We start from the raw sequence: 13,593 nt of genomic DNA, 5'->3' as shown, positions 1-13,593 counted from the left end.
TAATGGCCTTTCCTGTATCACAGCCTGTATTATAGGAGGGTACCTCACACAGTCATCTTATGGTATGAGCAGGAGATTGTTCCAGGAACCAGTCGGGGAGGGGTACTCAAGTCTCAAGTAACTTGACCTAGTATTTGCATATAATGCATATGCATCTTCGAGTCTCCTTTAGGTTGCTTATAATTCCTAATACAATGTATTCCAATGCAAATAGTACACTGTGACCCAAAAATGACCAAAAGAGAATATATGTATACGTTTAGTACCAACAAAACTTTTTTATGGGCCTGGAGTTTGGCCTAGTGGTAGAATGCTCGCCTAGCATGCACAAAAGCCCTGTGTTCAATTCCTTGGTACCGTATATATAGAAAAAGCCAGAAGTGGCATTGTGGCTCAAGTGGCAGAGCACTAGCCTTGAGCTAAAAGTGTCCAAGGACAGTGCCTAGGTCCTGAGTTCAAACTCCAGGACTAGGACAAAAGAAAAAAACAAACTGTTTTGTTGGTTGAACCAGTAGGTATAGAGCCCACGGATGATTAAAAAACAATTACTGATAAAATTAGAACTTTATAAATATACTGTAGAAGAGTCTTTGCTTAAAAATCTCTGTAATTTAGAGATTCTTTGCTTAAGTTAACTTATGTAAGGTGGGTTATTGAAGAGTGGTTAGATTTAAAATGCTTCCCTGTGTTCCATATACATTATTATAAGGAAAGTTCTTATTAATCCAATTTTCAGTGGTTAAAAACCCCTTTAAGGGACCGGGAGTTTGGCCTAGTGGTAGAGTGCTTGTCTGATATGCACAGAGACCTAGGCTCCATTCCTCAATACCACACACATAGAAAAGCCAGAAGTGATGCTGTGGCTCAAGTGGTAGAGTGCTAGCCTTGAGGAACAAGCCCAAGGACAGTGCTCAGGCCCTGAGTTCAAGCTCCAGGACTTGGAGGGGGGAAAAAAAAAACAAAACACTTTAGCTTGTCACCTCTGTGACCTTACTTACTGAGGAGGCTGAGATCTGAGGATCGCAGCTCAAATTCAGCCTGGGCAGAGAAGTCTATGAAGCTCTTGCTTCAAAAAGCTGAAAGTGGAGTTGTGGGCACTACTAACCTTGAGCATGAAAGGTCAGGGGCAGTGCCCTAGGACCTGAGTTCAGGCCCCAGGCACACTTCCAAAGAAAAACTTTTAGAAAAACTAGATTGAGACAAGGCAGAAGCCTGGATCTTTGCTTTCTGCTCTTGATTCAGTAGCAGAAGTAATGGTGGTTTTCTCCTATTTAGGATCTGGATGGAAATCTCCTTGACTCTTGGGAGGGGGTGAGAGTGCAATGCCTTTGGTGTTTGAGCGATGGGAAGACTGTTCTGGCGTCAGATACACACCAGCGGATTCGGGGATATAATTTCGAGGACCTCACAGACAGGAACATGTAACTATTTTTCTGTTTTTATTCAACAGTTACCTAGTTTAGGCTAAAATATGTAGGTAGTACGAGTTTTCAGAATAGTTTTTATCTTTGGTGATTTGTATTGTTGGTGAATCCTTGATTCACATTCTTAGTAATAGAAATATATAAGAATAAGAAGAAGCACAATTTTTGTGTTAAAGCCAGACCACTTCAGATTCTCAATATCTTGACTTTAATTTGCTTTTGATGCACTATTTTTCTTATTACAGAGTACAAGAAGATCATCCTATTATGTCTTTTACAATTTCAAAAAATGGCCGATTAGCTTTGCTAAATGTAGCTACTCAGGTATGAATATTAAAATTTTGTGTAATTCTTTAAAATTATAACAGGAAATTTTGTGATTTTTGTGTGTATTTTTAAAATATTTCTAGTTAGTCTTTTCAGGTTCATTGCATATCTTATCCCCTGAATGTACATAACCTGCCATAAATGTATCGCAGTATTGAAATTTTGCAGAGAAAGTGAAAATATTCCATAGGGCTATTCCCAGGTTATTTTGACACTAAGTGGAAGGCAGGGGTGGGCAGAGCAGGCACTACAGGCCCATCAGAGTCCTTCCCCAAAGAAAGAAAGAAACTAAAGACCTGTGTTTTCTCTTGCCTGCAGGGAGTTCATTTATGGGACTTGCAGGACAGAGTTTTGGTAAGGAAGTATCAAGGTGTTACTCAAGGGTTTTATACAATTCACTCGTGTTTTGGAGGCCATAATGAGGACTTCATCGCTAGTGGCAGTGAAGGTAGGTGTCCTGTGTTGCTTTCAGTTCAGACGCTGAACTCCCAGGTCTTCTTTTGTGGTTGTTGTTGTCGTCGTCTTTGTTTTTGAGGGTATAGCTTGTCTGCTTCTTGTTTCTTTGAAGTTTTTATTGGTGGTGGGTTTTGATTTTTTTTTTGCAATGTTGGTCCAGAATATTCTGATTGAATGGTCCTGCCACTGAGCTGCCCTCAGGTTGCATAAGGATAGTGGTGCCTGTTCTGCTAATGTAGAAAGTATATTTTGTGCATGAATCAAATTAGGAGTTAGTTAAATCCATTGTACTTCCATCCTTCTGCTTCTTTTTTCTTAGGCATGATACTTTTCAACTGTTAGAATTGTCTTATCAACAAAGTTAATTATAACGTTTGTCTTATCTGAACCTGAACAGAAGTGACTGTTTAGAATGATTCAGTTGGATAATTTTAATAGTTTCAGACGGCTTGAAATTAACTGAACTGTCCCCACTAAACTAGCCTTTTAAACAAATTTATTCTCCAGCCTAGTCTCCTGTCTTTTTGGCAGGCATATGCCTAAAGTCTAATTAAAAATATCGATTACTAGCTGGGCTCCAGTGACTCATACCTGTAATCCTAGCTGGAGGCTGAGATCTGAGAATCATGGTTCAAATCCAGCCCAGGCACAAAAGTCCATGAGACTCCTATCTCCATTTAACCACCAGAAAACCAGAAGTGTGCCTGTGGCTCAAGTGGTAGAATGCGAGCCCTGAGCTGAATAGCTTAGGGACAGCACCCAGTCCCAGAGTTCAAGCTCCACAACCAATAGAAAAGCAATTACTAACCTAGTGCTGGTGGCACATGCCTATAACCCTACCTATTCAGGAAGCTAAGATCTGAGGGTCATGGCTCAAAGCCAGCCTGTACAGGGAAGTCTGTGAGACTATTTTATCTCTAGTTAACTACCAGAAAGCCAAAAATGGTGGCAGTGCAGCTCAAAATGGTAGAACACTAGCCTTGAGCAAAAAACAACACAAAAAATTCTGGGACAGCAACCCAGGCCTGGAGTTCAAGCCCCACAACATACCAAAACATTATTATTATTAATTATTTTGCCAGTCCTGGGCCTTGAACTCAGGGCCTAGGCACTGTCCTTGGGCTTTCTCAAGGCTAGCACTCTTTCACTTGAGCAACAGGACCACTTCTGGCCTTTTCTGTGTATATGGTACTGAGGAATTGAACTCAGGGCTTCATGCATGCTAAGTATGCACTCTACCACTAGGCCACACTCCTGCTCCACAACACCCCCCTCCCCCCAAATATATCTGGACTTTTTTTTTTTTTTTGCCAATCCTGGGGCTTGAGCTCAGAGCCTGAACACTCACTGTCTTTGGACTTTCTCAAGGCTAGAGCTCTACGACTTGAGCCACAGCATCACTTCCAGCTTTTTTCTATGTATGTGGTACCAAAGTGTCGAACCCAGCTCTTGTTAGATGCCCTGGACTTACTTTTCTAAAAGACAAATTTAGGGGCCGGGAGTTTGGCCTAGTGGTTAAAGTGCTTGCCTAGCATGCATGAAGACCCGGGTTCGATTCCTTGGTACCACATACATAGAAAAAAAATGGAAGTGGTGCTGAGTCTCAAGTGGTAGAGCTCTAGCCTTGAGAAAGTCCAAGGACAGTGCTCAGGTCCTGAGCTCAAGCCCAGGACTGGCAAAAAAAATAAATAAATAAAAGACAAATTTACTATCTTTCAGTCCCCCCTCCCCCCAACCCCACCCCTACAGAGACACTTACGGGATCATTTATATTGTTGTCTACTAAATTTTGTCAGATTTAAAGTGCGAGGACACACTGTAATGTCCCGTCCACAGCACATCCACTGTGAATTTCCATGTTGACCACATCAGATCTCAGTTGCTCCAGGTCCCTCTGCAGGACATGGTTTGAACTGCAGCTCTGTGCTGTATTAAGATTAGCTCATCACTGGGGCGGGGAGTTTGGCCTAGTGGTTAAATTTGCTTGCCTAGCATGCAGGAAGACCTGGGTTCGATTCCTCGGTATCACATACATAGAAAAAAGCCAGAAGTGGTGCTGAGGCTCAAGTGGTAGAGCTCTAGCCTTGAGAAAGTCCAAGGACAGTGCTCAGGCCCTGAGCTCACGCCCAGGACTGGCAAAAAAAAAAAAAGATTAGCTCATCACAAGGAAACTCGGCTTCCTGAATTCACAGTTTTCTGGAAAGCTGTGTTGGGTATCTATAGGAGATGGTTGTCTAGAACCATCTAGCCCTTCCTAGAACTGAGCTGAGAAACAAGAATATGCCACACAGCCATCAGCCATGGTACTTGAGTCGACATCCATGAAAGCATTCATGAGATGCCTCTCCTGAGATGGTGCTGAAGATAAAACAGTATACTTGAGCAAGGCAGTGGTACTTGGTACTATGTCATCAACCAGCGAAGGTGATTGTGATGATTTTTGAATCTGGATACATGGCTTTGTTATTCCATAGTTCTATACAACTGATGGTCTTTATCCTGGGTTTTTGTTGAAGACCTTAATTATTAGTCATGTGCTAGCAGTATCAGATAGGCCTTTTTGTGGCATAATGAAAGGTTACCTTCAATGGAGAAAATGTATATTCATGGCTTTTCAAAGGTTAATTTTTAAAGCTATTTATATTGGATTTGTTCTCCCTTTAAGTCCTAGTAAGTAAACACGTGTTTGGTTTTGCAAGTAGTGATGTAAGAGTGACTTTTCACCTCTCTGCATTACTGCATTATCAGATCACAAGGTTTACATCTGGCACAAGCGTGGTGAGCTGCCCATTGCGGAGCTGACAGGACACACACGCACGGTCAACGGTGTGAGCTGGAACCCGCAGGTCCCGTCCATGATGGCCAGTGCCTCTGACGATGGCACTGTGAGAATATGGGGGCCAGCACCTTTCCTAGACCACCAGACCATCGAAGGTACGGCCCGTAGTCCTGTGTGTCCTCCAGAGCGAGCTGCACAGCTGTGCTTAAGATGAACAGCCTGTCTTGAGAAGGGATCGGTGAGGAGAATAAACTGGAATGTCTTCACCTCGTTTACATCTGTTTGCCAACAGTACTGTTACTTAAAAAAAATGTTACTGGGGCCAGGAGCATGGCCTAGTGGTAGAGTGCTCGCCTAGCATGCAGGAAGACCTGACTTCAATTCCTCAGTACCACATACGTAGAAAAAAGCCAGAAATGGTGCTGAGGCTCAGGTGGTAGAGCTCTAGCCTTGTGAAAGTCCAAGAATAGTGCTCAGGCCCTGAGCTCAAGCCCAGGACTGGCAAAAAAAAAAAAAACAGAAAGAAAAAAAAAAGAAATTGTTTATAAGGGGTATGTTACAAGATACACAACATGGATTAACTTTCAAAACCATGAACAATGTTTGATGACAGCGTGAAAGATGCCGTATATAAAAAGTCTCATTCTGTAATACCATTTAGAAGAAGTTATCTGAAGTAGTTCTACACACAGAGTAGTTAGTGGTTTCTTAATGTGTATGACTTTTTTGGATGATGGAAATGTTTGAGAATTAATTACCATTGACTTAGACATTTCATTGAGTATCTCAGTCAAAATTGTTTTATTTATAGACACACAAAATAGAAGAGTAGTCCGGTACATTTTGAAATTTAGTAACTACAAGAACATAGACTATGCATTAAGGTTGATTTTTAAAAGTAAGAGAAAACGAGGAAAGGGGTGACATTGTTCAAAAAGAAATGCACTGGGTCTAGGAGTTTAGCCTAGTGGTAGAGTGCTTGCCTAGCATGCACGAAGACCAGGGTTCAATTCCTCGGTACCACATACATAGAAAAAAAGCTGGAAATGGTGCTGTGGCTCAAGTGGTAGAGCTCTAGCCTTGAGAAAGTCCAAGGACAGTGCTCAGGCCCTGAGTTCAAGTCCAAGACTGGCCAAAAAAAGAAAGGAAATCATTATTCACTTGGTTTTCCTCTGTGTTCAAGATAATTATGAATAATGTATAATATTATATTTACTGTGTAATATGTAACCCAAGAACTCAGGTAGACACATTAGTGATTGTTGCTAGGATATTTTGTGATGTTCTACCACTGACGTTGACTTTCTAACTGGTTCCTTTTTTTCTTTCCTTCCTTTCTTCCTCCTTATGTACATTTCATCTTGTCTTCATTCAGAGGAATGCAGTAGCATGGATAGTTGATGGCAAATTTGGAGCAGACGACTTCTGTTTAACTTAAAATTAGTCGTATTTTAATGGCTTGGGATTTGGTGCAAACAAACATGATTGATAGCTGGACAGACATGCTCGTCATGAAAAAAGAACCATTTCTGAGGTCCGCTTGGGCCAAACATGTACACCTTGCTTCATAGTAACCAGTTGAAATGAAGCTCGTCGTTAGAACGTTGTTGGACGCCATTTTGAATTCTTCCCCCATCGGTTGTGAAGAACTATGCTACATCCAAGCTTACCCATTGAACTCAGTATATATATATATATATTTTTTTTTTCCCCCTCCTGCCTTTTGTCTGGCAGGATACCATTCTTGTTGCTCTTCTGTGTAATGAAGTTTAAATGCTTGTTTGGAAAACTTTATTTAACAGTTTAGAAGGCTTGATAGAAAGAGTGCATTAGTCTAAAGAGTATACATTGGATAGGAAAGAATTTCCTTTTGTTTCTCCAAATCCTTCCGCCTTATTTAGCTTGAGATCTTTGCCGCTTGGTTCATGGATTTTAGCCTTGCCCGTTGCGCAGTATATACTGATCCAGATGACAAACCAGTGAACTCTGTCAAAAGCACTCTCAATATTACATTTGACAAAAAGTTTTGTACTTTTCACATAGCTTGTTGCCCATAAAAGGGTTAACAGCACAATTTTTTAAAAATAAATTAAGAAGTATTTATAGGATTAAAGTGACTTCATTTGTATACATTTGGAATCTAAACCAGCTTAAAAAGTTTCCTCTGTGACTCAGATACACAGCAAAATGGATGGCTCTTCTGTGGCCCCCGGTTCCTTATACAGGAACACCAGTAACACTGGAAGGTGTCCTCATACCCTTGGTCTATCCACACAGGAAGGAACACTGGTACTCGATGTGGAGGAAATTCAAGAGTCAAAACCGAATTCTAAATATGCCAATATTTGCTCAAGAGTAGAAATCGGCAGGTAACACCACTTTGCAGGTTTATCATAGTTAGCCGGTTACAAATAGTTATTTCTCCTAACTGCCCTTAGGGACACATAAATTAATAGGTTCCTTCTCAGCTTTTCCAATGTTGCCATACTGAACCTCATTCAAACTGGTGCTGTGGACAGACTCCTCCCCTTTTAGTTTCAGGAAAGGTTCTTTCATGGGAAAGAAGTTTTAATTTTGAGAATTTCACATTTAAAACAAATCAGAAGCCAGATGTCCACATTGTGTTTTTAAACCCCATAACAGCTGAGTGCAGCACGCTTGGTCTCCCTTGAAATGGCCTATTTTTCAGTAGAGGAAAATAGAGTGACATAGCTGTTACGTTGGAAGAAGGAGTGGGAATGACCCCAAAGTTAAGATCTTGGTGGAGAAAACTTTTGAACCAAGTTCCTCTTTAGGCCTTGCCCAGTCTATGGCATATATCACCGTGACTCCACCTCTTCCATACTCACCTAGAAGAAAAAGGCTTGGATTAAGAAATTCTTCTATTGTGGGGTGGCAGGGAGGGCTGGCAACAGGGAGAAGGGAGTGATGGGGAAGGGGAGAAGAACGGAAACACATTTGGCCTTAAAATAGCATGCATTCTCCCAAAACCACTTAGTTTAAAAAAATACAGGTCATAGATTTATAAAATTAGTGTGTAAATTATTTCTTTAAGATTCATTTCGCAGAGACCACCACTTAAGAAAAATCAAAGAGTTCTGTTTTGATAACTCCTCAGTTCAAATAACTGTTACCGTTTATTTGGTACTTCATTTTTCTTGACTAAAATTACTTTTTACTTTAAGCTTGAATAAAAATCTTCACTGATTACTTACTGTATCTATATATGTAATTAAGTGGCAACTTCTCTTTACCTCAGTACAGTTAGAACCATATTTTAAGTAATTCATCTTAACCCTGAAGCCATTAATGCATCCATCTCAATGGTACACACCCTTAACAAAATGTGGGCCTAGAAACTCCATAGCTGTTTACAAACCTGGTTACAGTGTACTACCCTACACGTGTGACATTTGCTGAGATTTGTGCCTGCTCACCACTTAGATTTGTCAGATTCTACTGCAGCCAGGCACTCTTAGATCTGTGTTTTGAGTGCTTTTGAGGCACAGTATCTTAAAAAAAAAAAAAAAATGAAAAGAACGTAACTCCTATTAAATGGAGTAACAACTATGCAAAGGTTTCCATAGTAGCTAGGTGAGTTTGCTCCCTAGGTCTGTCATAACTGGCAGTCTCCTGTGTATTCTGACATTCTGAGGTGCCAGTTTGCTGTTGAAGTCTGTTTCATACATTTGCTGTGCAGTTGGGTATGATAGAAAGGTGGGTGGAGGGAGGAAGATGGAGAGAGCTAGAAGTGTAATATAAACCTGGTGGCAGGATTTCCACGTCTATAGCTATTAACTGCAACCGTCTGATGAGCTTTTGGATTATATATTAGGCTTAAGAAAGTTTCTATCAAGCCAGTCACAAGATATTCAGTTGAAAAGTACCAATACTTTTTGCGTATAGATCAAAATAGAGCGGAGAATTTTAGGCACCGAAATTCAGGTTAGTAGGTTTATTTCCATGTGCTTAAAATTTTTTTGTTTTGCATTAAGGGCTACAGCAAAAATGAAATTAAATGTCTTTTTCCTCTTAAATAACTGGTAAAATGGTAAAATGTGAATTCGGTTATTACGGAGATTGATGTGTGGATGGGAAAGAATAAGTGGCAGTTGGGCGGGTTAACAACTTACTAGTTATGTAATCATGCCAACTACATCACTGTTGCTATTACTGGCCAGATAAATGTGTTCTATTAACCCAGGTAAGTAGTTTGAGCAGAGAAAATTTTAGTTGTGGATGTCCACAAATGAGCCTATTTCATCAGGTGGGAGAAGAAAAAGGCATTCCAAGTTGAAAGCCAATATTGTTGATATTTTCTTAATCTAAAAAAAAAAAACAAGTAGTGATACAATGACTTGTATTAGGAGAGTTCTGCCTCTAGTATGGCATTAATAGAAAACCCTTTGTCCCACCCCTCCCCATCTTGAAATTTTCTTTTTTAGGATGTTTGTGCCTGAAAACAAGAGCTGACCCTTTCACCTGCCTCACAGTAGGTAAATGCATCTTACACTTCTTGAGCAGGAAGCATGTCCATTTTTTTCACAGAAGAAGAGTGGCTGCTCTTGAGTGGGGAGGACAGAAGACGTTTGTCTTAGTATCCTTTTTTGTCCCATCTCTAAAATATATAAATATTTTTTACTTAGTTTGATTTGAATTTCATAATTTAGACTTCAACTCTTTTTGGTTGCTGCCCAAAACATTTCCATCTCAGAAACCGTATTTTAACACAAATTGCAGACTTTAAAAGAAGTGAATTTGCATTCACACTTAGATGCTTTTCTAAAAACAGGGTGAACTTGATTTAAAAATTTCAGTGTTAAGCTATTATTATAGTAGCTACCCTATAGTTGCAAATGAAAACTATAAAAACCCATTCCCTACCTACTTAATCCAGCTACCCTGGATTTAATGAAGCTAATAGTGTAAAAATTGTGTGTACGTGTGTGTGTGTGTGTGTGTGTGTGTGTGTATGTGTGTGTATGTGTGTGAAGTGTGGGAGAGAGTATTTAATACCTAAGTCCTGAAAATGGCTGTTCTAGTTTTGGTCGATTTTACTAAAAGTCTTGTGCACATGCCAAGTGCCCTCTCTGTTTAAGGCTTGGTTAATACTTGTATATTTTTATAAGATTGAAATTGCATCACCATCTGAAGAACTAAGTCATACCATTTTTAGGCACAGATGGAAAAAGTAATTGGCTCCTTGGAAATGTGTGTGTGGTGTGGGGAACATAGATCCACAAAAGCATGTATGTACTTTAGAAACCAAGCTGTAGAGATCAGGAAGTCAGTGTTGATCTCTCAAGATTTTTAACTTGTCAAGATTTACATGGCATTGTGGTGGAAATAGTTAAATGCTTAGCGCTTTTGATATGTAATAACTATTTGCTATGGACTGATTAAATGTTTCAGAGGATTGTGTTCTTAAATTTTGGGGTTCTGTTTTTTTTAAATGCCTCAGATTATATTTAGTAGTTTAAATTTCTTTGCTTTATCTCATTAAAGTATAAAAACTTGAGGTCTCATATTTATTTTCACTTGCCCTATTACTAATTATTTACAAGACACTTTCTGTTGACTTTTATTTTATAAATGTGTGGTATAGTAAATATTTTTTAAAGGTTTTTGTTTGAAAGTACATTAACTTTGATTTGCCCTACTGATACTTTTTTTAATATCTTTTCCATGTCAGTGCATAGCACTTACCCAGTCATTTGTATTTCCTTTCTCTCAATCCAATAAACAGAATGAACACGTTATTTTTGGTGTATTACCTAGTGTCCATACCAAACATGTACTGTGAATCACTGGTGTGCTGAGCTATGGTTTGTGAATGGAGTTCCAGGAAGTAATACCTATGCTACTCGCATGTCTTTAAGGCCACTGAGCAAACAATGGATATGATTAGCAAAATTTTAGGGAGTTCGTCGTCCCTTTTGTTCCAAAATATTAATTAACTGCATCTGAATTTCAGAACATAGGCTCTGGATATGTTGAGTTGTAGAGAAAATGCAGTTCTAATTTAAAAGTCTTAGTTCATTATTAATAAGACTTGTACTTTCCTAAAGATTTCCTTAGTGTTAGTTTTTTAAAAACTTACTTGGGCCAGGGGTGCGGCCTAGTGATAGACTGCTTGCCTAGCATGCACAAAGACCTTGGTTTGGGTTCGATTTCCCCAGTACCACATACACAGAAAAAAAACAGAAGTGGTGCTGTGTTTCAAGTGGTAGAGCTCTAGCCTTAGAAAGCCCAAGGACAGTGCTCAGACCCTGAGTTCAAGCGCAGGCCTGGCCAAAAAAAAAAAAACCAAAAAAACTTGAGGGGCCGGGAGTTTGGCCTAGTGGTAGCGTGCATGCCTAACATGCACGACGACCCGGGTTCGATTCCTTGGTACCACATGCATAGAAAGAAGCTGGAAGTGGTGCTGAGGCTCAAGTGGTAGAGCTCTAACCTTGAGAAAGTCCAAGGACAGTGCTTGAGCTAAAGGCCCTGAGCTTTATTATAAAGCCCAAGACTGGGCAAAAAAAAAAAAAAAATTAAAAGAAAAACATTTCCCCTATCACAGAAGTGTACACAGAAGGAAGTTCAAATGTAATCTGGAAAACAAGTGATGAAACCCCACCCAAGGACAGCCCCCTTCACCGTACTAGTGACAGTGGAGGTTTTCAGCCTCTGGCTAATGCCCAAGAAGGGGGCAGGTGTCTGTAGAAATTGCTTTTAAGATACAACTATACTTTGGAAAATTAGCTAATTTCCAGCATCAATCTGGGGTCTTCCATCTCTGCTTGTCTTGAATAGGGTTATAGGTTAGCTCAGTGTTGAGTGCATGCTTGGTGTGTGCAGGACATGGATTCAATCCCTACTGATAGAAATAAAAATTTAAGTTGTAAGATTTCATGAGGTTGGGCATGATCAGATTGGCAGGGCCATAGACAAAAATTTAAAAAGCTGGATGCTGGTGGCTATCCTTTAATCACAGCTACTCAGGAGGCTAAGATCCGAGGATCATGTCTGGTTCAAAACCAAGCCCAGTGGGAAAATGTAAAACTCTTACCTCCAATTAACCAGTAGAAAGCTGTAGCTCAAGTCCCATTACTGGCACCAAGAAAAACCCCCAAATGGAGCCAAGTGATGGTGGCTCATACCTATAATCCTAGCCACTTGAGAGGTTGAGATCTGAATAATCTACTTTTTCCTAAGCTAAAAAACAGTGGTCTTTGATGACTATCAATAACATAAAACCTCTGAAAGTTTAAAAAATTACTGATAGAAAAAAAAAAAAACATACCTGAACCTTCCCCCAGTAATTACACTTAAATATTTGGGGGAGATAGGAGACATTTATTTTACTTATACCTGTGTAGGAATGTAAATTTTCCATTTTAGTCATCTTTGTCATAGACATCAAAACTCACTGAAGTGAAATTTTAAGTGAGAACCATACATACAGTCAGTACTGGGGGCTTGGAGCTTGCTTCCTCAGTTGTGGGACTTGAACTCTGGCCTGGGTGTTGTCCCTGAGCTCTTCAGCTCAAGGCCACTGGCCCTACTCCTTGAGCCACAGCCCCACTGTTTTGTAGACATTAATTGGAGATGAGTCTCACTGTCATGAGTGCCCCCAGCTGGCTTTAAATGGTGATCCTCAGATCTCAGCCTCCTGAGTTGCTGATTACAGGTGTGAATCACTTTACCAGGCAGCAGGTTCTTTTTTTTTTTTTTTTTTCTTTTTTTTTATGGAGACTCTCTGAGCCACAACCTGATTCTAACTGGTATCTTCTTAAAACATCAGCTGGGCAATGATGGCTCCCATCTGTAATCCTAGCTACTGTGGAGACAGATCTAAAGATCATGGTTCTAAGCTAGACCAGGCAGCAAACTCCAGGAGTCTCTTTCCTCCAAATAACTACCAAAACAGCTGGTATCGGAAGTAGTGCTGTAGCTCAAGGGGTAGAGCACTAACCTTGAGATGAAGAGCTCAGGGACATGGCCCAGACCCAGAATTCAGCTCCCACCACCGCCAAAAAAAAAAAAAAAAGGTAGAAGTAAACCCATGGTAGAAGTAATAAAGTACTAGCTTTGAGCAGAAAAGCCGAGACACAGGACTCTGCAGGGCCTGAATTCAACCCACGGAACTGCCATACACAAACACCACCACCACAACACACTACCAAAGAGATAGAGAACATTTTAGAATAATTACAGAAATAAGACCTGGCCAGAGCCAGGACTTGTATGGATCTTAGCGATGACTGTAGAGGCACTGGCTTTTAAATGAAAGGTCTTGATAAAAATCATTTTTTTTAATTTTATTTTCCTTTCTATATGCAGGGATTACATTATACCTGTGGCAAATGGCTTAAGTTTCACAAATACTGCAGAGTGTATGTGTATATGGGTCATTTTGTTAACATTCTTGTGTTAGCACTTGCTAACAGTCCCATAAAATCTCAAACTACAGTAACACAAAGTTGCCACAACATAGGCAAAAAAGGTTTCTTTCTTTTGTGCACATTAACAGTATTGTTTTGTGGTCTGACTTTTTGGTAGACTTGAAGACAGCCTATCTCATCTACTAAGTGTCCCTTTCAGATGTGTTCTTTATTTCTT

General features: G+C 40.0%; 1 protein-coding gene across 2 annotated transcripts in view; it reads left to right on the top strand.

Annotated features, from left to right (window-relative positions):
* Wdr26 (WD repeat domain 26) overlaps nucleotides 1-6,590 on the top strand; it is a 40,434-nt gene extending 33,844 nt beyond the window's left edge. For both annotated transcript variants that reach the window (XM_090341588.1, XM_090341587.1), the window contains exons 10-14: nucleotides 1,276-1,421; nucleotides 1,670-1,748; nucleotides 2,070-2,199; nucleotides 4,956-5,141; nucleotides 6,362-6,590. In XM_090341588.1, coding sequence (XP_090197714.1) covers nucleotides 1,276-1,421; nucleotides 1,670-1,748; nucleotides 2,070-2,199; nucleotides 4,956-5,141; nucleotides 6,362-6,387 — 567 coding nt within the window. In that variant the 3' untranslated portion in view covers nucleotides 6,388-6,590. The remainder of the gene's footprint in view (nucleotides 1-1,275; nucleotides 1,422-1,669; nucleotides 1,749-2,069; nucleotides 2,200-4,955; nucleotides 5,142-6,361) is intronic.
* The last annotated feature ends 7,003 nt before the right edge of the window (nucleotides 6,591-13,593 follow it).

Source organism: Megascapheus bottae, chromosome 10, assembly GCF_031878675.1.
Source record: "Megascapheus bottae isolate mThoBot1 chromosome 10, mThoBot2.hap1, whole genome shotgun sequence".
NCBI classification, from domain to species: domain Eukaryota; kingdom Metazoa; phylum Chordata; class Mammalia; order Rodentia; family Geomyidae; genus Megascapheus; species Megascapheus bottae.
Note: the sequence above shows the minus strand (reverse complement) of the source record. Positions and strands in the feature narration are given on the sequence as shown.